The sequence below is a fragment of the Pollicipes pollicipes genome, unplaced genomic scaffold (genome assembly GCF_011947565.3).
Source record: "Pollicipes pollicipes isolate AB1234 unplaced genomic scaffold, Ppol_2.1 Scaffold_2555;HRSCAF=2994_pilon_pilon_pilon, whole genome shotgun sequence".
NCBI lineage: Eukaryota > Metazoa > Arthropoda > Thecostraca > Pollicipedomorpha > Pollicipedidae > Pollicipes > Pollicipes pollicipes.
The window spans coordinates 46,494,827-46,518,214 of record NW_023596136.1 but is presented as its reverse complement, the minus strand read 5'-3'; the positions used below and the strand labels follow the sequence as shown (position 1 = coordinate 46,518,214).

The following is a 23,388-nucleotide window of genomic DNA, read 5'->3' as shown; positions in this document are numbered from 1 at the left end:
AAAATATAGGCGAAAGTCAAATACTGCATAATTAGGGGTCGAGATCAGCAAGTTAGCCTTGGCCTTCCGAGGGTGAGGTACGATCGCGATGCCTCGAGAACAAGTATGTGAGTTGCTAGGTGCACTAGCAAGGGATATAACGCACATAGATAAGACAGTAGTAATAGCCATTATCTTCGCAGAAAGCCAGGAGGACGGAGACATTGATGCGTTGATATCTCGGCAACAGGCGTTTATCTAAACGAACAGAAGAAGTAAATAATTAGCCAACAAGTAAGTAAACATCTGGGAAATAATGGAAAGTAACTTGATAAATAACGGGTAAGTTGTAAGCAAAAACATCTTTTTGCTATTCGTTTCGATAAATGGATGTTGCAGAAATATGAACGAGACTATACATCCATGCTCCTGGTTTTCCTACGACTAATTCGCCTATTACTACTGCCTGACCTCGAGAACGAGTTCTAAATCTAGAGTATGGAGAATCGATATCGATCAGATATAAATATCTTGAAATATGATCAGGGAAAGATAATATTTGTCTAAATCTTGACGTTTTTCGTGGGTAAAGCATGCCTTTGAAACCCCGGTCATTTGGTTCATCATGATGCACAGCCTTTTTATGAGCCTGGTGCGTTGATTTTCCAAGTAATGAATGGTAACCAATAAGTGCTCACTATTTTGACCTAACACAGTTCCTATGGGCGCCAAACCTCTTTCGGGGACGGAGGGGGATATCGAATCGTTTGCCCGATTGCATCCATTTTAAAAGGTTAACTTCAAAAAAGTCTGCGAAAATTGTATCGACGGCAGTAAGCCGTGATGCAGCCTTTCGATGTGGTATGGTTCGGAGGCTCCGATGCGGAGTTTGCGCCGCGCCCCCTGCCGGGACCGGTGCGGCTTTGGGCCCGCTCAACCACCTCAAACCGCAAGCACGAGACCGGTGGGGGAGGTCTTCACGGAATGTCAGATTAGGTTCCAGCACAGCCTCTCTTCAGGCCAGGTCCAAAGATGCATTGCGGTGTTTGGGTCCAGCATAGCCTCTAAGACTAATTCGATCTAATAACGATTGTGACCAGTGGTCTAACGGTGTTGGGCCTTACGGTCTGTTTTCGTTTTTCCAAGATAAAACTGGCCTCGAAAAAACAAATTGAAAAAGGGATGTTGCAATTGGGAACAGCAGTCCGCTTTCGATGATGGTCACCATGGCAAGTAACTGAGTAACTAACGGCTTCGCCAAGTCGTATGGAAGTGGTGGCGTTTTTTACAGTGATATTTTTGTTGTTTGACTTTCACCATGGTTTTTGTCTAAAAAAAGCTGAACAGACTCCGCTGCGATCGCCTGATTAGAAGACTTGCGATCAAGAACTCGAAAATGCAAGGACACTGAAAAAAATGATCTGCTCGCTGTAGAAATCGCGGTCAGGACATTTAAGCTGACGTTGACGAAATATTTTACGAACGAGCCCGATGTTGCTACCACAACTAACGAACACATCATTTGTTCGTAATAAACGTGACCTACGATTTCTAACCAAAGACAACTCCCACCAGTCGATCGATCAGCTCGTCGAAATGCTGCCGGCCACCCACATGAGACTGGCCGTGGGCGGCGGTGGCGACCGAGCCCGCAGCCGTGTGTTGACCTTTGACCCGTCGCGACCCACGCGGGTCAGTGAAGTGCGATGGACGGCGGTGGCGGCTGAGCCTGCGGCAGCATATTGACCTCTGACCCGTTGTGACCCGCGCGGGTCAGTCACGTGCGGCGGGCGGCGGCGAACGGTCGATGGGCACCGAATCGGAGCTGCCCTGGCTGTCTGCTGGCGTGCTGCTCGTGGCTTTCGTGGTCGTGTTTCTGGTACACCTCGGCTTTGACGACAGCGCCGAACCACGCCGAACCAAGGGCGAGTCGTGACCTGCATTCGACTCTCAAGGGGCCGTGAGGGGCGGGAAGGCGGATTATTGGAGTACCGCAGGTAAGCCGGGCATTGACTGTTAGATCGGTTGCGTCACCGCAGCTGGCAACTCGGCATGTTGTTGGGCGACCGTATCGATTCGGTCGATTTGGAGGCTGTTTGGAGCAATGACACGCTTTCGACGATATCCTCCTCCGCAAACAATTTAGCCATCTGCTGCAACGCCGCACCGTGCGGAAGTGTTGACACTTGCCTTGGGGTACTGCTGTTTTACCACTTCGACCGCCGGTAACGATGTCGCTGCTTTATTTCGCCGCACGCTGCTTGTATAGTTTGCTTTGCACTGCGCCGCGGCGACTCTAGTGGATTCTTGACCAGCCAGACAGTCTCCTGCGGTTTTTAATTCGGGCGTCACGTGTAGCTGTACCACGCGTCCAGGCCGGCACGCTTTGGACCTGAGTCGCTCGTGTGACGCCGCAGATGCTCGCCTCGGGTTCTCCTTACTGTGTCAGTCTGCTGGCCCGGCTCGGTACCATTCTGGCCGCGGTGCCGTGCACTCCGACCGTTCCCTCCGCTCCAGGCTGGACGACTTGAGCGGTCGCCTGTCGTGGCTGGCGGCTGTTCTCCCCTGCACCGCTGACGTGTGACCCTGGACCCCTCGCAGCACCGACCATGGCTGGCGGCGCGCTCCGCTGGCTGCTGCCGCTGCTATGGGCGACGGCGGGCCTGCGCGGCTCGGCGGCCTCCTCCGCCGCGTCGACGCCGCCCGCCGGTCTGCTGGCCCGCACCATGGGCCTGCTCGGCTGGAGCCCGTCGGCAGGGGTGGACCGGCCGGCAGCCGACAACGCCACCGGTGAGCAGACGCTGTCGCACCCGACGTGGAGCGGAACGGGCCCGGCCGCCGCAGATGTGCCGCATTGGCCCCTGATGGTACGGCCCACCAATCTGCCACCTCCACGGGAGCCATAGACCTGCCGGCGATGTATTACGCTACGCGTGTATGGTGCGTAAACGAAGCTTAACAGTTGACGGGAGCTAGTGGACTGAACAGTGTTGCGTTACGTTCCGGTTTAATTGAAAGCAATTATTTTTTAGGAAATGAATGTTAACATCATGAACGTGGAGTGTGACCTCGCCCAGCGTAACCAGGGCGTAAATGGGGGCGGGCGGCGGATTGAAAATGGCCAAAAATTCGCGACGAAATTCATGGATTTTTCCCAGGTCCTATCATTCCTGACTTGACCCATAGCGATCCTATTACTGTGATCCGTAAACCCTATAGGTATCTGTGAGTCGCGTAAGTTATACCGCTTACATCATGCTACTGTTGCTGTTGCGGTCATATCGCGTGAGGCCATGCAGTGTCCACCTCGCGTCCTGGTCGGGCTTACGTCACATTTATACTGCAACTAAACGACAGAACACTGAGAAGTCGGATCCTGGGCCGTCCGCAGTCTTCGGGACGCTTTGCTGTAACTCTGCGCTCGCCGGCAGAAATCGTGGAACGCTTCAGCACTCGTCTGCGTGTCGGCTTCGCCGATCGGCTGAAGGCGGTAGGACTAGTTCACCAGTCCGCCAGGGAGCGGCAGCACCATCGCACCAAGCGCAACCACCCCATACAGCTACCGCTGACCAGAGACGAGCACGGTGAGTACCCGGAGGAGGCAGGGGGTGGGAGGGGGACCGTGTTTTGGTGTACCGGGCTGTCACGTGACCGCGATTGGAGCGCGGTCACGCGGCCGACCGCCGTCGCGCCGCCTGCCTGAGACACGCCGTCACTGGATGTATCGAGCCACACGGACGCGCCAAATACGGTGCAGTCATGGCGGCGCGTAAACACGGACTGGCGGGCCGGTTGTATTGAATATCGGTCCACATCTATATCAAACACCACGTAGAAAAACTCCTCAGTGGGATCCATCAGCACACCAGCGCGCACCAAAACACAGCGCCCCAATGGGTATCACGCGCTACGCCATCAACACACGCACGACAAGAAAAAATCGACGCCATGTTATTGTCGCCTTAGGAATAAACACCGAGCCAAACTGGCGCCGTCGGACAACCACAGTGAGAAACTGACTCCAACGACTCCACATGGGACGGCGACCGCCTCCAGAACTCCAGCCTACCTGTTAGCCAGGTCGGGCATGAACATTTTAGTTCTTGTGCAGAAAATCGTAGCGAATACAAGACCGACACTCATGCGTTTTGGTGCTCAGAGCAGCTTCTGGGTATTTTCAGCTGACCACAGCATAACTAGGTTCAAAAGCATGGAAACCATATATATATATATATATATATATATATATATTATCCCCTTTGCCTTCCAAAACGAGAAGCAAAAAGCACGATGGAAGACAGAGAATCTCCCCGGAATGAGCACGCACTTAAGTGCAATTCAAGTCCACTTCGAACACTGACACCCGGCTTGTACAGCTCCCTTACGGTTGTACTCACATGAACACAGCCATAAATTTGGAGCCATTCGGAAAAAAACTAAGTCCATCTTCTCGGCAACGCCTAATAAAACTCGAAAGCAACATCGAAAAATGTAGATATTACCGCGGCGAACAAATAATATTCCGCGTAAGGCCCGAAGCACAGCATTCCTCCCTGAGCCGCAACCGGTGCGCACTGTGCTCCGAAATCCGTTTGCTAACGTAGGAACAATTTCGCGTTGCCGCCGCGGCCTGGGCGCACACAGTGGATCAGGTACATGGAGATTGCAAAAACCACACCAACACTACAGTGCATCAGGTACTAGTCCGATCACTTTCACTCTCCCGTCGTTTCCCTTGCTCTTGCCGAGGTCGGGAGCAGAGAAGGCACACGGGTTTCTAAATGTGCGGGCTAGAGTCTACAGCACCCAATACGCCACCCAACACAGCAGCTGTTCCCAACACAGCTTGCTGTTCCTCTTAATGACACCGTACACCTTTGCATGAATGCGTGAGCGCTTAGACGACGATCACCAGTACAAGACATCAAAATTTGTGGTCGGTTTTCCAAGCGGGGCCCATTTCTTCGCAAATTACGACGCAAACGCACACCACGTGGGGATGTCCCGATGACTGATTCCGTTGGGGAATGCAGCCGACGCCATTACACATAACATTGCAAGCCTGCGCACATCGATGCAGGATTCGGCCGGTACGATTGACTGGGGGAGGGGGAGGGGCTCTCTTTGAGGTATTAATTGCTACTCGCAACGAACGCCCATTGGCCTAACGTCGGAACCAGATGGTTGTTGTTTGTATAGCAGCCCTCCCCGAGCGCCGGCCTGTGGGCCGCTGCACCACACTGCCAAAAGACGCCCGCCGTGCTGACGGCGGCACTGGGCTTTCGGCTTTGGCTCCGGGTGGCGTACGCGGATGAGATACCCAAGACGGGGCGCAGCAGTCGGAGCGCTCTTCGTTGGGTACGCTGGCGCGCAGCACTCCGGGTCGGGACACTCCTCGTGTCGGCACTCCTTGTGTCGGCACTCCTTGTGTCGGCACTCCTCGTGTCGGCACTCCTTTCGCGGTCCTCCGGCTGAGGTACACATGGGTAGGGTGCCCTCTAGTCCAGCACATGGGGCAGGGTTACGCTACGCACAGCCCAAGCTACCCAGGTTGCGTCACATAGCCCAAGCTACCCTGGGTTACCTTACTGAGCCCAAGCTACCCCGAGCTGCGTTACACAGAGCCAAGGTACTCCTGGCGACGCGCTCTGGGACTGGTCACCGGGGCCTGTAGTGTGAGGTCCTCTCTGAACAACACCCCCGGACGGGCTCCTTGGAGGCGAGGTCCTCTGGACTGGGTACTACGCCGCACGCGGCCGTGCTCGGTCGCGACCGTGAGCGGACTGTATCGAACCCCAACTCACCCATGCCACTCTCGTGGGGGATCAAGGTCCGATTCAGATCAATAAACCCGCGAACGTCACGAGTCTACCCGCCCGGATGGCGATGTCATCACGTGACGATGAATGCAAAACCCGAGCATAATCGACACAGCCTTCGGCTAAGCCGTAAGAACGCCTCGGGGCGTTTATCGCTCTCAAGGTCGATCAGGCACGCAGACCGCTGCGTTGAATCGATAGTGTAGTCGGGGCCACTACCACAACAGTTGGAAAACGGAAAGCAGCGTTGAAAAAGCCGTGGTGTAAACATCCGGCAGGAGCTGCTTTTCTTCCAGTTGACCAAGAAACTTGCCGTAGGGAGATGCAAGTCCGTAGTCCAAAGTACCGATTTCAACAAAAACTGTTCACTTAAAGGATCAGTAAAGTCAAATCACTGGCTTTATACTTGAAAGCATTAACTTTACAAGGATGATTTCAGTTGTGGAGGCTGCGATTGGCTTTCACTAACTGCACGCCCTTGTGGGGTAACGCACACACATGCCTCGTGTGCCCACAATGCAAAATTTGTGCGTTGAGTTAAAAATGGGGTTACGTCATCATTCGTTACAAATGCAGCCATCCGCGAAATATTTGGCCAGCTTTAACGATACTTTAATTTAATACCTCTGCTTATTTGAGCCTTTGCAAATATTTACTTTCACCCACAAAATACGATGTTTGATGTTTGTTTAAACTTACGGGAAACTTTCGCAACAGAAAAACTGAGCGGGCGTTTGCAGACGCGGCAACGGCACATCAAACGCAGCTTTCGTGGACCAGATACACATCACAAAGCGCATTCCTTCGTCCAGGCCTCAGAAAACGCCCAGCCGGTCAAAGCGCATAAACTAAAAAGCTACACCCATGGGCTGCGCCCGTCGCCAAGTCGAAAAAGGCTAGCATGGCCAGCAGTAGGGCCGGGTCAAACCCTGGAGGTTGACGCGCGGCCGCTCACGCCAAAGTAGTCCTTGAACACCTGCGCGCAGTTGTGGTCCTCCAGGTACTGGAAGAACAGACCCATATCCATGCGGTGCTCTCTGCTGCCAGTGCGCGAGACAGGTGCCATGTTGATCTCCTCGAACACGGAGAAGAGGCGCAGCGTGTCTGGATCGCGGCCCTCTACGTCGACCACCTCTTTCTTCTTCACCATGATCCGCTTCCAGTTCCACGCCTTCACCTGGCAAGGGACCGCGACTCGTTGGAGGTGGTCGCGGTGACACGCGCACGAGAGATCACACAGCCGTGTGACAATAAGATCCTTTCAAGAGGTACCCTATCCATGACTATCTTTACACGTGCAAATGCCGTAGGGTCTGGCGTCCTGGTTAACGCCTGGAGCCTCTACAGGCCTCCCGCCGCCGCCGGAGCCGCCGCCGCCCCCTCACCCGCTTCCACCAGTCCGATGTGCTGGACGCGAGTCCCTCCACGCAGATGATGCCTGGCTTGCCGGGCAGGCTGAAGCCGGTGACGGAGCACTCTTTGGCCAGCTCGAGCATGTCTCGCCGCTTGACCTTGCTGTAGATATGGTGCGAGTAGATCCAGAGCCTCGTGAATTGGTCCGGGTGCTCCTCCTGCAACGGAGAGTACATTAGCATCGGTTCGGCGCTCATTTCTCGAAGTGGTGTCACAGCTCTTAATTGGAAACGCCGGGCTTTCATCCTATTTTTGGCGGCGTGGTCGAGTCCACTTCAATCCCATCTTAAATTTGAGTAAGATTGGTGATGGTTGCATTGATTTGGCTTGATTGGAATGTCAACACGCGTCCACAGTCTGAGCTCTGTTGAGGCCAGGGCGGTATTTGCCCGGTCTCGTCAAAGTCTGCGGGGTCGAAGCACCCTCGAACTCACAACATCCTGGAAACTTCATACTTGCCAAGTAATGTCCAAAATCACCAAGACCATCAACACCCATTGCCCGTTGGCTTTTATCCCACTTACAGTAAGGAATATGACTTGCCTCTACAGAGTCGTCCTTGATCTGGAGCTCGTTCCGAATGTATTTGTCTCCATTCTCCTGCAGCCATGAGACCACGGATCCAATGTAGAGCTGCCCAGGCTCCAAACCCTGGCACACCGGCTCATGTCAGCCGACAATCGCAGACCCAACAGAAACCCTACCAGGTGTAGCACAGATTGCAGCTGGCATGACAGGCCAATTTATGGTGGATACGACGGCACTGCAGTTTGGGGGAAAAGAAACATTCCACAACGTCCGTCGGATCGTCAATGTGCCACCACCATGGTGGTGTGCAACCATGGTGGTACACAGCAGTGGTAGATGCCACCATACCACCATGGTGGTGCGGAACCATGGCGGTACACAGTGGTGGTACATACCATCATGGTGGTGCGCAGCTTCTAACAAGCCTGTCACAGTGCCGTGCTATGGCTGGCCCTCACCACCGCCGTGCGAACTCCGTGGAAGGCGACCAGACGCTACTCCCCGTGGTGGACGGCCGAACCCACCTGTATGTGCCGCGCCAGGTGCTGGTTGATGCTGTGAGACTGGGAGCGGTTCAAGCCGTCACTCCTAACGAACACGTCCGGCTCCACATTGGGGTAGTCCAGTGGCAGGTGCACCGATAACTCCAACTTGCCCTGGAAATCACACCTACTGCATCAACAGCTGGCATGAACTAAATTTAAGAATTTATGATATGTACGAACATTACTGGTGCAAGTGGAGTTGAATTGAGCACACAACATTCCAATGAGTAATAATGATAACCAATGATAAGATTGGAGAGAAATTGGTAACTGGCTCTACTCTTGCTCATAACTTGTGAGAAATCTATAGAATTGAGAGAGATCAAGGTATAATGGAGAGAGATATGCCAAGACATCTGAGATGTTGATAGAGTTGGGGGAGAAATTACGACAAAATACACCCATCCCACCAATCAGCCAACGCGCCTGAGCGCTGTCCACCCCCCTCCCCCCCCCCGGTCTCTTTCGCTAGCCGACACCCTGGGGAGCGCGCACCTGTCCGGTCTGGAAGGCGATGGTGTAGTCGAGCCGGGCCGGGGGCTCCCGCAGGCCGCCCTCCACGTACTCAGTCATCTCGGCCACGGCCGCAGGGTCGATCACTTTCAGCTCGCCAGCGTTCGGGAACATGGCAGCCAACATCTCTAGCTCGGTGAGCTGCAGCTGGCAGGTCTCGGCCAGCTCGCCATGGTCGATCATGCGGGCCATCTCCTCCTCCAGCTGCTCCATGTCCAACAGCAGCTGGTAGTCAGCTGCAGAGTGGCTTGCCATGTCTTCAGATCTTGATGCTCAGATGTCTAAGGATAGCACACAAAGTTGTCTCAGGTTTTATGATTATATCAGATGAGACTTTCAGCTTTGCAACCCAAATTCCTTTTGACATGCACACATTCATGGTTAGTGATTATGCAGATTTCCTTTCATGGCTCAATTGCAAGTCACTGAAAGTCTGTAAGGCACAGACCAAAATGTAAAACATGCCTGTTATGCAGAACATGTCGGTACATCTGGAATGGCATCTGGTGTGGTCATGATAATATGCAACAATTTGGGTGCATGTACAGAGTGCTTAAGTGCAGTGCCCACCAATGTCAGCCTATAGAGAAAATGTTTTCTGATTAGCACTGCTGGAAAGGTAATTTCTGGCTACCATAAAATGAATGAAATCAAAAAATAAAAATTCAAAGTTATTTGGCAACTGGCAGCAAGTGGATTTTTAGCACTTTGGTACAAGAAGCATGTAATGCCAGCAAAATGGGAATCATTGTACCTACTGGTACAACTGTCACTGTAGTTGCTTGTAAGATAAACAACTGCGTCCAGTTATTCTTCTATTTGAAGCTCTAGAGTGACCTAGGAATATTTAGGCAGTGCCCACCAATGTCAGCCTGTAGAGAAAATGTTTTCTGATAAGCACTGCTGGAAAGGTAATTTCTGGCTACCATAAACTGAATGAAATCAAAAAATAAAAATTCAAAGTTATTTGGCAACTGGCAGCAAGTGGATTTTTAGCACTTTGGTACAAGAAGCATGTAATGCCAGCAAAATGGGAATCATTGTACCTACTGGTACAACTGTCACTGCAGTTGCTTGTAAGATAAACAACTGCATCCAGTTATTCTTCTATTTGAAGCTCTAGAGTGACCTAGGAATATTTAGCAATCATTGGTGAAATAATTATGATTACCTATCACAAGTGGATGCCTTCCTGCAACTTTGCCACACACATTTAAGCTTGGTATTTTAAGCTTGGCATTTTTCACCTGTGGCTAAACATGATAATATAATAGTGTAGGTTCCAGACTTCAGGGCTCATGTAGCATTGTGCACTGGCAGGCAGGCTATTCTACTGTGATACTGTAAGTCACAATAACACCACAAAGTACATCTTTTATATGCATTCAGTGCCTGGTGTGGGGAGCCTTCTTTAGTTTGGTTCCCTTCAATTGGTCTGCAAAAAATAAACTTCAACTCCATAAACACCTGGACAGCATTTGTGCACAGGATCAATGGCATGTGTGAACTGGACAGATGTTACATTGAAGTGGGCCAAATGTTTATAATCCATGTGAAAAATACTTTCCCATAATTTTATTGTGAAATTGGTGACCACGCGCCAAAATATGGGCAATGATCTCAAGTGTTCAAATGCTAAGACTGTTGTCACACAAAGAGCACATCTGGTGTATCATCGATCTTTCGGCAGCCTGATCCTTCGACGGCCAGCTGTGTTGTTACCCAGCGAGGGTAGCTTAAATTTAGCTTACCATAGCAACCAAAAGCAGATTCATTTCACCAGACCAATGGGGCAGATTATGACCATAAGCTTATTTAATACTAGCTATGCTGACCGCACCAACTGAGATGTATCTGCTCGCAATCATACACAGACGGCGTCCGCGGACCACGTGTTTCCGCCACCAAAACCAAGACCACTGACCGTCTTTGAGCAGCATACCTAAAAACGTGGCTACTGCATCAAGCACTTTTTTCAAGCAGTAGGCGGGCCTTTCAATGAAATCCTATGAAAGCAAACCACTTGAAACACGCACACAGGCCGTGCCCATCCTCCCCACCCACCTCACCTAAACAAATTATCTCCAAAGTTTGTTTACTTCGCGCCGCGTATAATACGCCTCGCTTCAACTGAGTTGACTGTTACTGTATTCACGCCTAAACGAAGGGTTAGCCCTGACAGACAATATCCAATCACAGCGCAGTATATAAAAATTACGTCACATATCGATTTGGATGGACCTGAGGCTAGGCCCCTCAGAAGCTGTATAGAAACCAGCTCGGTATCGAACATCACCAGCACCATTTTTAAGCCTGTTACTCGAATCATGACTGATTCGGGAATCATATGGCTCGATATTGAGACATATTCGACTGGAATTAAAAATCGTTGTTGAAAATTACATTTATACCACATCATAGATCGCGACTAGCTACCGTTTTGCTTATTGTGGACATGAGTTTCGCCACTAAATTTTGTTATACCGATAATTCTGACATGTTTTCTTCAGCAGTTTGTATACTATTGCTGTAGGCTGTTCACTTTCCTTATATTTATGTCATTTATTGAACCTGAAAGCCGTCATGGATTTCAAGTTTCGGGAGTGCGGGAAGCATCGTCGTCAATTCCACCTCTAATCATAATCGGACAAATCTGGAGGGTGCATGAGGTCGTTGACCCCGACGCTTGCCCGTGTTCCGTTGGCGGAGTCCGGCCGCGCCGGGGCTGGTGTTCCGCAGTTTCAAAATTTCAGTATTACAAGGGCGTGATGGTCTTGTGTCGCGCAGTTTAACTCTGCTTCATCATTTTTGATGTTCATTTGTCAGGTTTGTATCGAAGTGTGGCGTAAGCGCGAGTCCCGACATACTTCAGCACGATCCTGGGCCCGCCCGCTCAGGTCATTGCGCCTTGTGGGGTTCTGAGCAAGGACGCGGGAATCGAGGTTATTGGGGACAACCCTCCCTACCGTGAAAGGGGGGGGGGGCGGCCCCCTTTGAGTGGAAGGTTCAAATTGGTATGTTGAGGTTCATTCCGAATCGAACAGATTACGTAAGATGTAAATGTCCGTTATGGCCTGTCTAGGGCGTGTTCGGGGCCTTAAGGGCACATTCTTTTAACAGTCTGAACATACTGAGCGGCTTCTCTGACCTGTAGAAGATCCATTGCCATTCTGAGTGTTGGTTCAGGAAATTTTGTCTGCTTGGATGCACAAAGAGCCCATTGGGGCATGTAGGTCACCTTCCCTACAATGTTGAGAGGAACTTGGTGTTTTGGAGTCAACCCCCTCCTTCCCCAACTTAAGCGATAGGTCTCACCCCCCTGGTGCTGTGTTTGTCTGCTAGGATAGCATAGACAGGTGTTTTGATTTTGAAGGTCCTTCATCCTTAACCAGAACCTATGTGATTTGAAAGTGCCAAGAATATCCTGATAAGCAAAAGTCTTCTGTAATGTATTCTATTTCATTTTACAAAGTTCTGCCCCAGATGGTTAAATCAAAATCTTGCCTTGTCTACCTATTGAGTGCTGGATTTGGAAGCAAGTATATGAAACAATTATTGACCACCCATGCAGCCCGTCTCTTTCTGTTTGGTTTGGTCTCAATGTGTGGTTGCCATGCAGTCGCTCCAACACCAGTCTGGCCTGTCCCTTGTAGCCTAGGTTGGAGCCCTTTCTGTTCTATTTCAATGAGGTTCAGTCTCTACTTTTCTTTTAGGTTAAAATTGCATTTGTTCCATGTTGTGTGATGCCACCTGTGTATCTGCTTTTCATTATTTTGACATTTAGTGTGTTTTTTGTGTGTTAGTGGTGTCATTCACTGCTTTTGAAATATTTAATTTGTGCATGCAGGTTGTCTCCCATAACTTGATCATCCACTAGCTTGCCTCTGTGAATCCCAGACTACCATAGTTTCATGACCACCCGAGGAAGGGGGCTCCATCACCGATTGTGATCCAGCCCTCCAGGCTTAGTAGAACAGTGGGTGAAATTAGAAAGGACCTTCTTTTTAGGTGGATTTTGGGGTAAAGTTTTATAATTTTTCACCTCTGCCTCTAATTTATTTTGCAAAATGCACCCCTAGCATTTTCCAAATATTGATTTTCTGGTTCTTTTTGGCATTCATCATGAACATACAATAAGAGATAAGAAATCTTCATTTTTTAGAAATCTGGTTCAAACCATTTGAATGGATGGATTTTTGGGATCAGCACTCACACTAAGTGGTGCTTGTTGTGTGAGCCCTGACCCTGCACCACACCATCTCGCAATTCCAGGCAACAGCAGAATTTAGTGCTGAAAGCTTAGCATGCTGCAATGCTGGGCACGGTCGGTTCTGCCCTCTGACGTCAACTGACCTTTAGTGCTACCGCTGCCACCGGCTGTAGGCCTTACCTGTCGAGGGCAAATGGCGAGCGCCTAAAGCCACTCGAACCCACGCCACAGTGGGTGAATCAGGAAGCAAGCACTCTAACCAACTGAGCCACCAGGACAGACTAATTTGCTAATTAGCTTGGCAATGCTACTTATTTGTTTGGCAATGACCTCATTATCAGCTTGCACCTGCATGCAGTAGCCATGTTTCCTTGAAGGTGCACTGCATTTATCAATAGCAATGGTAGTGAGAAACATGATTTTGGAATGGATGCTGACATTAGAGATTACATATGAGCTGAATAATGGTATAAACAGGATAATTTTCTGAAACAAGATCTGTTGGAATGATAGATTGCTTAGTTTATAGGAATATTGTATGTTTGGAACCAAATTTTTTGGAAACCTGGAAACTAAGTGACTACATGAAGAGTACCATCCAGGTCCATGGGTCCCTATTACTTGTGCCTTTGTGCTGTATTGTATACATCATTGGTATTGATAGGACTTTGGGATGTAGCCAAATAGGACATTGTATCATGGCTGTCCACCCCTATTCTTGAGCAGAGGTTTACACCAGATACTGATCAATTTGACCTAAATCACATGTTAAGTTGACCTACAAGGTAGCCCACTTCAGTTTTTGGTAGTTCAGATAAAATTTGACAAACCCTGTGCAAGTTTTGGTTGCATGCCATACAGAAATGAAGTAAGAAAGTGCAGTTCATCCACACTTATTGCTTGTGTTGCTAGTATATTTCCTAGTTAGAAGCTGCATGTTTGAAGTGAAAATGCAGCACCCTGCATAGTAAATGCTACTCATTCTTCTGTCCCAGTAGCTCAGTTGGTTAGAGTGCCTGACATGTTAAACTTTTGCCACTAAATTCTGCACTTGCCTGAAATGGTGCGATCGTGTGGTAATAGTCTGGACTCGCACAACAAGAACTGCTTAGCATGAGCTAAGATTCTTAATTTTTAAAAAAAATCTGAGTCTTTCCTTGCCCTTGTGCCTGTCCCTGTATCTACACCTGCACCTGTACCTGCACCTGCACCTGTACCTGCACCTGCACCTGCACCTGCACCTGCACCTGCACCTGCACCTGCTCCTAGCTCTGCCTGCTCACGTTACCTGCTATCCTTGGTGTGTTGAAGTTAATGAGAGACCAGGGAGTTGAATAGAGTTCAGTGCTTGGGATATGATTGATGCATATGTGATGAAATCTGAGATACGGGAAGGCACCTCAGGGCTTGGTGTTATGGTGCAATGAAATACTAGCCTGGTCAGCCTGAACCCTACGTAGATGTGCCTGATGGCCTTGAAGGCTGTTGACTAGACTGTGTGTGCAAGCAATATGGGGGCTAATAGTAATAATAATAATGATAATGGTACCATTTTCATGACAATGGTGCTTCCTCTTTGGCAGTAGTAAAACAACTCTGAATCAAAGGTTTCAAAGTGAGTGCTTGCTGAAATATACTTGGCATAATGATGCTGGATGATGACCAGAGATTACAAACATGTGCTGTACACTGCCCCACAGGCAGACTGGCTGACAACGATGTGCTTATTATGCAGGCATTGAAAATGGTGAACATCTTGTCATCCGTGGGCAGCAGTTTCAATTAATTTTGTCCTTCACACAATTTTTTTCCAGGTGTGGAGGTGCTGACTGATGATGGAGCTGAGCTGGTGTGGGAGATTCCTGCTGCAGGTGCACATCATGTGCACATCTTCAGTGACAAGGGCAAAACCTATGCTCTGGCAGCCTTTGGGAGAGGGTCGAGGGTCAGCTGGCTGTATGAGCTCATGGTAAGTGGAAGACACACGGCTGTCACTGGATTAGTCGTGTTTTCTGTTGTGTGTGTATGGTCCTGTGCTTTTGCAGCACAATTGTTCAGATCAGTGATGTCTGCTGTACCAATTGTTTCAGTTCAGGCATGATATATGCTGGGGATGCCATAGAATAGCACACTATTTCCACAATCATTGCAGTCATGTCCACATGGTGTACATGGTCGTTGTGGAGCGCACCAGCATCCATGCCGAGTGAGCCTCTGACCGGACTGGCCGCCCACCGCAGGACAACGCCTGGGTGCCGCGCTACAACTTTTCGTCTGTTCGGCACGCTGCGGTTCACCTCTTTCATGCGCGATGACACGCGCTACGTGATCGGCGCCGAGTTCGACTGCGTCAACAACCGGGCCGACAAACGCGGTCTGATTCTGTACGAGTTCGTCGGCGGCGAGATCCGCTATCAGCACGGCCTGCCCGTGGCGTTCCCCACCGACGTGGCCATCTGGTGAGCGCGGCGGCGGCCGCGCTGCAGTGCTGGGGGCCGTCGGGTGGTGGGGAACCGCTGGTGAGCGCGGCGGCGGTGACGCTGCAGTGCTGGGGGCCGTCGGGTGGTGGGGAACCGCTGGTGAGCGCGGCGGCGGCGACGCTGCAGTGCTGGGGGCCGTCGGGTGGTGGGGAACCGCTGGTGAGCGCGGCGGCGGCGGCGCTGCAGTGCTGGGGGCCGTCGGGTGGTGGGGAACCGCTGGTGAGCGCGGCGGCGGCGGCGCTGCTGTGCTGGGGGCCGTCGGGTGGTGGGGAACCGACAGCCGCTGATGCACCGAAGCGCGAGCGAGGGCAGTATCTGCTGTCAGCTGCTCTCTGTGTGTCACAAACTCGTCTCGTGTGACGTTCCCTCTGTCGGCTGGACCGCGCTGGGATCGGTTGGTAACGACGCTGGTGCGCCCGACTGCCGTCAGGAGCGACTACGACACCTTCCACATCGGCGTGGCGACGGAGTTCGAGCGCCGGCCGGACGGGAATAAGAACTACCATGCCAACAGCAGCATTTTCAAGTGGACGGGACGGCAACTTTCGACAGTACTCTCTGCCCACATACGGCGCCAAGGACTTTGAGCACTTCCAGATGCAGAACCACTTCTTTTTGGCGGTGGCGAATCACCAAAATAATGAAGGTAGCAGTGTTGGTCATAACACTTGTGTTCTAGACAATGGTGCCAATTATGAATTGGCCTTTTACTTATGGTCTCTGCTTTGAAAACTGCACACATTCATTCAGCTGTAACCCCTGGCATTTGAAGTGTTGTGTCCCGACATGCCTGTTGCACATTTATTTTACCGAATTATCACGTAAAAGCACCCCAATCACCAATCGAGCGCCCAAATCGTTCCCATCACACGGCGATCCAGACTCCGTGCTGTCCGTTGACAGGCAGTCTGAACGTGTACAGCGAGATCCTGCGGTACAGTCTGGGCTCAGGCCAGTACCGGCCGTACCAGCGCCTGCTGACGTACGGCGCCGTGCGCTTCCGGCACTTCTCCTGGGGCGAGGGCGTGGGCGCCGAACACTTCCTTGTCGTGGCCAACCAGGCGGACCGCGGTGAGCGGGCCGGGCGCCGGCCGACGGGGCAGCGCGGGCGCGGAGAAGGCAGCTGGAGGTGTTCTGTTTGTGTGGGGCGAGCGTCTCGCTGTTGGCTCGTCCGCGGTTACTCGTCTGTGCGACGTGCGAGGTGAGAATACTTTCGTGTGAGAATACGGTCTTAGCGCGTGCGTGGTGCTGTGGCGGTCTTCTGGGTTAACGTGCCATGCCGTGTCCGCAGAGCCGGGCGACGCGGAGGCCAACTACCGCGTCAACTCGGTCATCTACAAGTTCTCGCGCATGCAGTTTGTGTCATTTCAGTGCATCCCCACGGTCCGCGTGCGGGACATTCTGCCTATTTGGGTCAGTGTGCCGAGCCCACAAGCGCAACACGTTCACCAGTTTGTCAACTGAATGGTGATGTGCCCGCACTGATCGTTTTCAAACATTGCATCACCTCCGCCCCAATGCCATCCTAGTCACATTTGAATGTGTCGTGAACAGAATCTTTGTTCGAAGCCTGTAAGACCTCACCTCGCTCACTGTACCAGTCACTTGCTCCCCCCCCCCCCCCCCCCCATTCCGCCGCGTCAGCCGCGCGCGTGATCGCTGCTGCCGCTCCAGGGGCCGCGCGGCGGGTTCGTGCTGGCTGTGGTGGACGACGATGGCCTTAAGTTGTACCAGTACACCGGCTGGCGGTTCGTGCTGTCGACCTTGGTGCCGCTGCCGCCGGTCGCCGACGCCGCCACTGAACTGGCCGTCTTCACGCACGAAGGCTTCGTCCACCTGGGTGAGTGCCCGTCGCGCCGCCCACTCACAGCCGGGTATCTGCATCGAGGGTATTGACGTCGGTGCCGGTCCCGGCTGTGGGCGGGCGCCGGCCGTCGTCTCGGAGCAGGAGCGGCGTAGCGCCGCCGCCCCGGAGCAGGAGCGGCGTAGCGCCGCACCCCGGAGCAGGAGCGGCGTAGCGCCGCCACCCCCGGGGGGCGACTAACACGCCGGCGGTGCGCCGCACCGGCCGTGTCGGAGCAGTGCCGGCAGACGCCGTGGACCCGCCGGCGGTCCGTCGCGCCAATGATAGGGAGCAAGACGGAGAGGCACAGGCGTCTGCGTCGGGGTAGCTAACTATGTAGCCATTTGCTGCAGTAGAATCGTTGAGGACCACGGCCTAAATTTATCAACTTAGATGTCTGAAAGTGGACAGTGACGTTTGTGGAACACGTGATAATGTGGTTGTGGGTTCTTCGAGGGAGGTTCTCCCAATCGCCCGGTCCCGTGTTTTAGACGTTCAAATCTGTTGAATCGCGGCACTCGTCGAGAATCTGTCTGGCACACGCCAATGATACGGAATGTGGATGCGGCGCGCAAACGTCCGCTTTGCAGCGGCGCATGGTGGTACCGGCTATGTCTGGCGGCTTTTCGATGGTGGGCGCTGACGTGCTCGTGACGGGAGTGGGCCCAGACGACTGATAGGAGTGACTGTGACGCGTAGGCGCCACCGCTTTTGTGATGAACATCCGTTTGCCACGGCCACGTCATTGGCGTAGCTGCGGTAGCACACAGGTGCGGGCGACGACACGTGCAGTGCCCGGTTGCGCCTCCAAGCAAGTATTCCGCCCGCCGCCGCAGTGCTGGTGCGCTTCCGAGCGAGTATTCCGCCCGCTGCCGTAGCGCTGGTGCGCTTCCGAGCGAGTATTCCGCCCGCTGCCGTAGTACTGGTGCTTAGATCGGTGGTGATCAGGCAGTTGCTTCTCAGTGTGGCGTATGCTGTAACTAACACGTCGCTGCTGCAGGCCTTGTGTTGTCGAATGACGACCTGCTGTTGTCTCGTGGCCTTTATCAGAAATGAAATAAAATACCACCGTCCCTCCCTGAGTTTGCGTGGACTGCATTGAACGACGTCATGAATTGTGACTCGGGAGAAGCAAGACGTCAGCAGGAGCAGCGCTGCCTCGACAAGAGCGTCATCAACGTCAAACAATAGACCAACACGGATCGGGCTGGCCTGCGGACGCGGAAGCTTGCGGCAGCCAGCCGGCCGGAGGAGACGGCGGGGGGGGGGGGGGTATAGGCGAGGATCGCCTGAGAGTTCCCGGTGCACGACATCTGAGCGGAGACAGCGTTGTCGCGGCGGTAGCTCAAATCTGCAGACACGGGCCTTGCGCCGTGTGCTCTACTCCGATCAGCCTGGAGACAGAAAATTTTCATAATTCCCTGCTCGTGTAATCGTATTTGTATTTGTGTACATACGCGCATTTTTAATCACCACAATGGGGAGAGGGTGCAAATGGCTAAATGGCCAAGTGGGGTTTCCGCGAAGGAGATCAACGTGCCCTCAACTGGTTTTTGTGTTTTTCTGTTGAAAGTGTTTCCTGTGCATTATGTATTTTTCGTCTGGTCCAGTTCCTTCAGCAAAAGTCGGTGGCGCACCCTACATGACGAGTGGTACGCAATAATGAAACTAAGTCTGTAATGAGCAGCTATGATTCGCTGGCTGTCATGCTAAACAACGCATGTCTGCCCTATTTTCAATGTTGCTGTTTTGGGCAACATTATCAGCAAGCATTGCACCACCCCTTAGCTCCTTAACTCCTTCCCCACATTTGCCGCCGTGGCCGGAATTGCCTCTCCAATAAAGTTCCTCAAAACAAATTCTGAATGTTAAGAGGCCGGCTCGGTTCTGCCCCCCCCCCCCCCCCCCCCCAAAAAAAGACAACTGATGGATTCGTCAGTCTTCCACGTAGGGACATCGTGGGATTGCGCTGGCTCAAGGCGATATTTCCACGTCGCAAAGCTATCAAATGTTACGGCAGATAGTACGGGGGTCCTGCGTTTGGAAAGCAACTTTGCCAGACTTCGCCAACATTATCCGCGTTCACGCTGTACACGTCCTCACACGGACGAACACCCGGTCGACCGCTGCTCGAGCCGCCCTGTCGCCGTCTTGACGCTGCGCTCCCAGCGGTGAACGCCGACGGCCAGACGGGCCCCAGGGTGTGACCCTGCCCACAAGGACGCTGCTCCGAGCCTGACCCGTCAGCCGGGGTGGCTGCGCTGGTCCTGTTGGCGGAAGGGCCTGGTGCTCAGCGAGCCGCCTCCGCCGGCCGGGCTCGGCAGTCGTCCGCTCGGATGGCTGACCTGGGCCGACCTGACCACGTCAGGCGCCTGCTGTTCAGCCAGTGGCCTGGCCCAGATCTGGCCTGGTCTGACCTGACCCCCGCCGCCAGCTGTGGCCGGGACGGGTCGTCCCACACGGACGAACTCCATCAGATTTCCCTGCCCAGCCGCTAGCCGTGAGCAGTCTGGCTGCACCACCAGACGCTCTCCCATGTCGTGACCTGACCTCTGCCCTCGCCTCCCCTCCAGCCGTGGGCAGTCCTGGTGGGCCGAGTTACCTACCGACCATCTACCGCCTGCTCTTCCAACGGCGCACCGACCTGCGCGACCTGCACCAGCGGTGCATGACCTGGTGTCAGGACCTGCGCGTGCGCGTGCAGGCGGTGCGGCCGCGCGTGACCGGGCTGGGCGTACGCATGCAGGCGGCGCCCCGGCTGGACCAGCCCGTCTCGTTCGCCTCACTGCAGCTGAGCGCCGCACCGCGCGCCCGCATCCGCTCGGTGGCCGTCAACAATGTGAGCAGGCCGGCGGTTGCAGGGGTACTCCGGATGTGGCTAGAGTCTCCCTCCCCCCCCTCCCCCCTCTCCCGGAGTTTTCACGCACAACTGGGCAAGAATGAAACTGGTCGTGAACTAAGTTGGGTGTTGGGCATACATGTTTGGTCATCTTTGTATGTTTTGTTTTTCGTGATTTGCACGTGGCTTGGTCTGTAGTTGCTTTGCGCTTGCGGTGTGTGTTGGGCGGAAGGACAGGGCACATCGAGATAAGCTAGCAGTCCAGACCAGTGTGTGGGTAAAAAAGGGAGAGTTGAACGCGACCACCATTAACGCTAGTCACTGTGAGCGTTTGTCCCACAAGGTCCCACATTCTCTCCTAGACAATCCATTCCACGCATGTCGGCGTCCTCGGCGTCACTCAGATGCGATAGCGTTATAACAATCATTAACGAGTCCATACGCCCCCACTACACCCTGACCATTGCCACGTGATGATATCATTTATCATCACTACGTGATGACAGGAATCTGGAAAACTGTCCATGGTCGCAGGTACGGCTGGAAACGAACACGCTCAACTCTGGCCTTCTGGAGCGGCTCAAGTCGCTGCAGCGGCGACTGCAGGCGGGCATAGCCTCGCTGGCCGGCCTGCACCACCAGCTGGCCGGTGCCGTCTCCATCAACGCCAACCACACCTTCTCCAATGGTTCGTCAGACCGCCGTCCGCCCGGCCCCCACCACCCGGCTCGCTCATAGCGTCCTCTGTCGGATGGCGCAGGCGCGGGTGACTTGCGGACGGATGGATGCTGGGCGGTCCAGCTTGTCCTCGGAGAGCGATGGCCGCCGCCTGGCTTGTTTTGAAACAAGAAGATACTTAAATTGAATGAGATATGTGTGTGATACTTTTATGTATTTGTTAAAAAAGATTAAAAAGATATTTCGTGCCCCGGAAGGCATGTACTGTATCAAGTTTGGTTAGGCGGTGTGGTGAGCTGACTTTGTGTGTCACGGCACCATAGAAGCCTTTCTGCCGAATGTTCTGCGCCTGAACAAGCCTGAACATGAGCTGTTCATGGTAAGCCTGAAGACAGCCGTCGAACCCTTAAGCGCTCTCCTGATGACTCCTCCCAGTACCCCACTCCGTGCGCGGCCACCACCGTCACATCATCGCCATCACCATCATCCCATCAGCGCAGCCGTCAGCGCGGGGCCCGCCCCGCCCCGCCCCGCCCCGCCCCATACCGAGCCGCTTACCCCCGCCCACAGGCGTGACTGTCACCGGCCCGTGGCACCTGAACAACGCCCACGTCGGCTCGCTGCGCGCCCAGCGGCTGAACGGCATCGGGGACTTGGCCGGCTTCCTGGCCGACGTCATCTGGACGAACCGGCCGTTCGTCGCCGACTCAGCGAAACTGGCGTTCGGCTCGCTGGTGGTCCAGGACGGGGTGAGCAGGCGTGCCGACCAGGAGGCTGGGCAGAGGCAGGCGTGTCGACCAGGAGGCCGGGCAGAGGCAGGCGGGCCACGTATGAGGCTCGACAGAGGCAGGCGTGTCGATCAGGAGGCTGGGCAGAGGCAGGCGGACCACTTATGAGACTCGACAGAGGCAGGCGTGTCGATCAGGAGGCTGGGCAGATGCAGATGTGCCGATCAGGAGGCTCAGCAGAGGCAGGCGTGCCGATCAGGAGGCTGGGCGGAGGCAGGCGGGCCGCTTATGAGGCTCGACAGAGGCAGGCGTGTCGATCAGGAGGCTGGGCAGAGGCAGGTGTGTCGATCAGGAGGATGGGCAGAGGCAGGCGGGCCGCTCAGGGGGCTGGGCGGAGGCAGACAGGCCGATCAGGAGACTGGGCAGAGGCAGGCGTGCTGATCAGGAGGCGGGGCAGAGGCAGACGTGCCGATCAGGAGGCTAGGAAGACGCAAACGTGCCGATCAGGAGGCTCGCCAAACGGTCGGCGCTGTTGGCTGGTACCGTTCGGGGTTTTTTGTTGCGAGTGATTGTGCTTGAGTGCTTTTGAGTGTTGAGTGTCTATAACATAAAACCAAACTGAAAGGGGCTGGGATTTGTTTTCAATGGTCTTGTTTTTGACGCCTCATGAATGTAGAAAGAATCGTGTACTTCCTTGACGTGGATGACGAAGTTTTGTCGTAAGGCGACGGCTATGTTTTGACAGTCTACCTTTCGCCAAAATGTTACAAACGTGATGGCGCCCGGCCAATCCATAGACCACATTTAACCCTTCGAGGCATCCACAACCTAAGAGTGAGTGCCGCCTGTGGTGTAGGGGTGTAGCTGCGCCTATGTTAAATCAGAGGTACGGGTCGATTCCCGCGGTGCCTGCCCTTCCTGCCAGGGTGAGAAGCAGGCGAAGCCATAAAGCCTTAGCGGCTGAGTGTGTCGCAAAACCCCAATGACACCTGAACATCCACGGTTGGTTCCTCGGGCTTCTCCGGGTAGTAAATGCTTTTCCTTGCACTCGTGTCCAGGCCAGTCTGCACGTGGGCACGCTCAGCCACGTGAACCCGGACAGCTTCGTCACGCTGAGCGGCAACCACGTGATCACGGCCAGCAAGGTGGTCCACGGTCACGTGACGGCGGGTGACGTCACCGTGCTGGGTCTGGTGAACGGCGTCTTGATCGACACATCGACGGCCATCGTGCAGAGTGTGCTGCCGGGTGAGCGCGCCGCTGGCTGACGACGCGGGCTCGGGCGGGGTGGAGCGCGGACCTTGTGATGTCACCAGCCGTGGGACAGTGCTAGACCGTGGGTCTGTGCGCGCACGGGAGTCCTTCCTTGGCGCGCGTCGGTGCTGAACTTTGGCAGCGTTGGTGCGGTGAAACTTCTGTGACGCCCTGGGGATGGCGGTGGTGGGACGGATCAAATCGGAACAAGACTGCCTGTGTTGTCATTCTTTGCGTCCGTTGTCGACTACGGCCGGCATCAACCCGTGTTGAGCAGAGAAAATGCGTGCTGTCCAGTCTGCCACAAGCGATCCCATTCGAGACCTGCCTCTGGCTGACGCCTGCCCTGCGGCGCCGCAGCCGGCGCGTCCCAGTTCGGCACGGTGACAGCGACGAGCCTGGACGTGCACCTGATCAACGGCATCGACGTCCGGACGCTGCTGCAGCAGTCGATGTCCGTCAGCAACGGCACGCTGTCCGGTGAGGGGCGGGGCTGCCGGCCGCGAGGAGGCCTTCGTAGGGATCTGGCTGCCGGCTGGGTGGACTGGAGTGTCACTGT

General features: G+C 53.8%; 3 protein-coding genes across 6 annotated transcripts; 2 read left to right on the top strand and 1 right to left on the bottom strand.

Annotated features, from left to right (window-relative positions):
* Positions 1–1,964: 1,964 nt before the first annotated feature.
* Positions 1,965–15,470, top strand: LOC119102049 (uncharacterized). The gene is made up of 6 exons (XM_037225427.1): positions 1,965–1,976; positions 2,581–2,769; positions 3,411–3,563; positions 14,822–14,976; positions 15,248–15,283; positions 15,348–15,470. The coding sequence occupies exons 2-6, from the start codon at positions 2,589–2,591 to the stop codon at positions 15,468–15,470; spliced, it is 648 nt and encodes a 215-aa protein (XP_037081322.1). The 5' UTR covers positions 1,965–1,976; positions 2,581–2,588.
* Positions 4,238–10,936, bottom strand: LOC119106702 (RWD domain-containing protein 2A). Of its 4 annotated transcripts, none has more exons than XM_037230164.1 (6): positions 10,867–10,936; positions 8,780–9,078; positions 8,264–8,395; positions 7,755–7,862; positions 7,184–7,369; positions 4,238–6,975 (listed from the first exon to the last, which is right to left on the bottom strand). In XM_037230164.1, the coding sequence occupies exons 2-6, from the start codon at positions 9,050–9,052 to the stop codon at positions 6,721–6,723; spliced, it is 954 nt and encodes a 317-aa protein (XP_037086059.1). In that variant the 5' UTR covers positions 9,053–9,078; positions 10,867–10,936; the 3' UTR covers positions 4,238–6,720. The 4 variants fall into 4 exon arrangements, with proteins under 4 accessions (XP_037086059.1, XP_037086060.1, XP_037086061.1 ...); XM_037230165.1 differs by lacking the exon at positions 10,867–10,936 and adding an exon at positions 10,740–10,827; XM_037230166.1 differs by lacking the exon at positions 10,867–10,936 and adding an exon at positions 10,722–10,767.
* Positions 15,471–15,991: 521 nt separating the features above from the next.
* On the top strand, positions 15,992–22,843 carry LOC119102039 (uncharacterized). Its single transcript, XM_037225418.1, has 8 exons — positions 15,992–16,133; positions 16,391–16,558; positions 16,779–16,900; positions 17,162–17,327; positions 19,904–20,169; positions 20,704–20,857; positions 21,418–21,596; positions 22,634–22,843. The coding sequence occupies exons 1-8, from the start codon at positions 15,992–15,994 to the stop codon at positions 22,841–22,843; spliced, it is 1,407 nt and encodes a 468-aa protein (XP_037081313.1).
* The last annotated feature ends 545 nt before the right edge of the window (positions 22,844–23,388 follow it).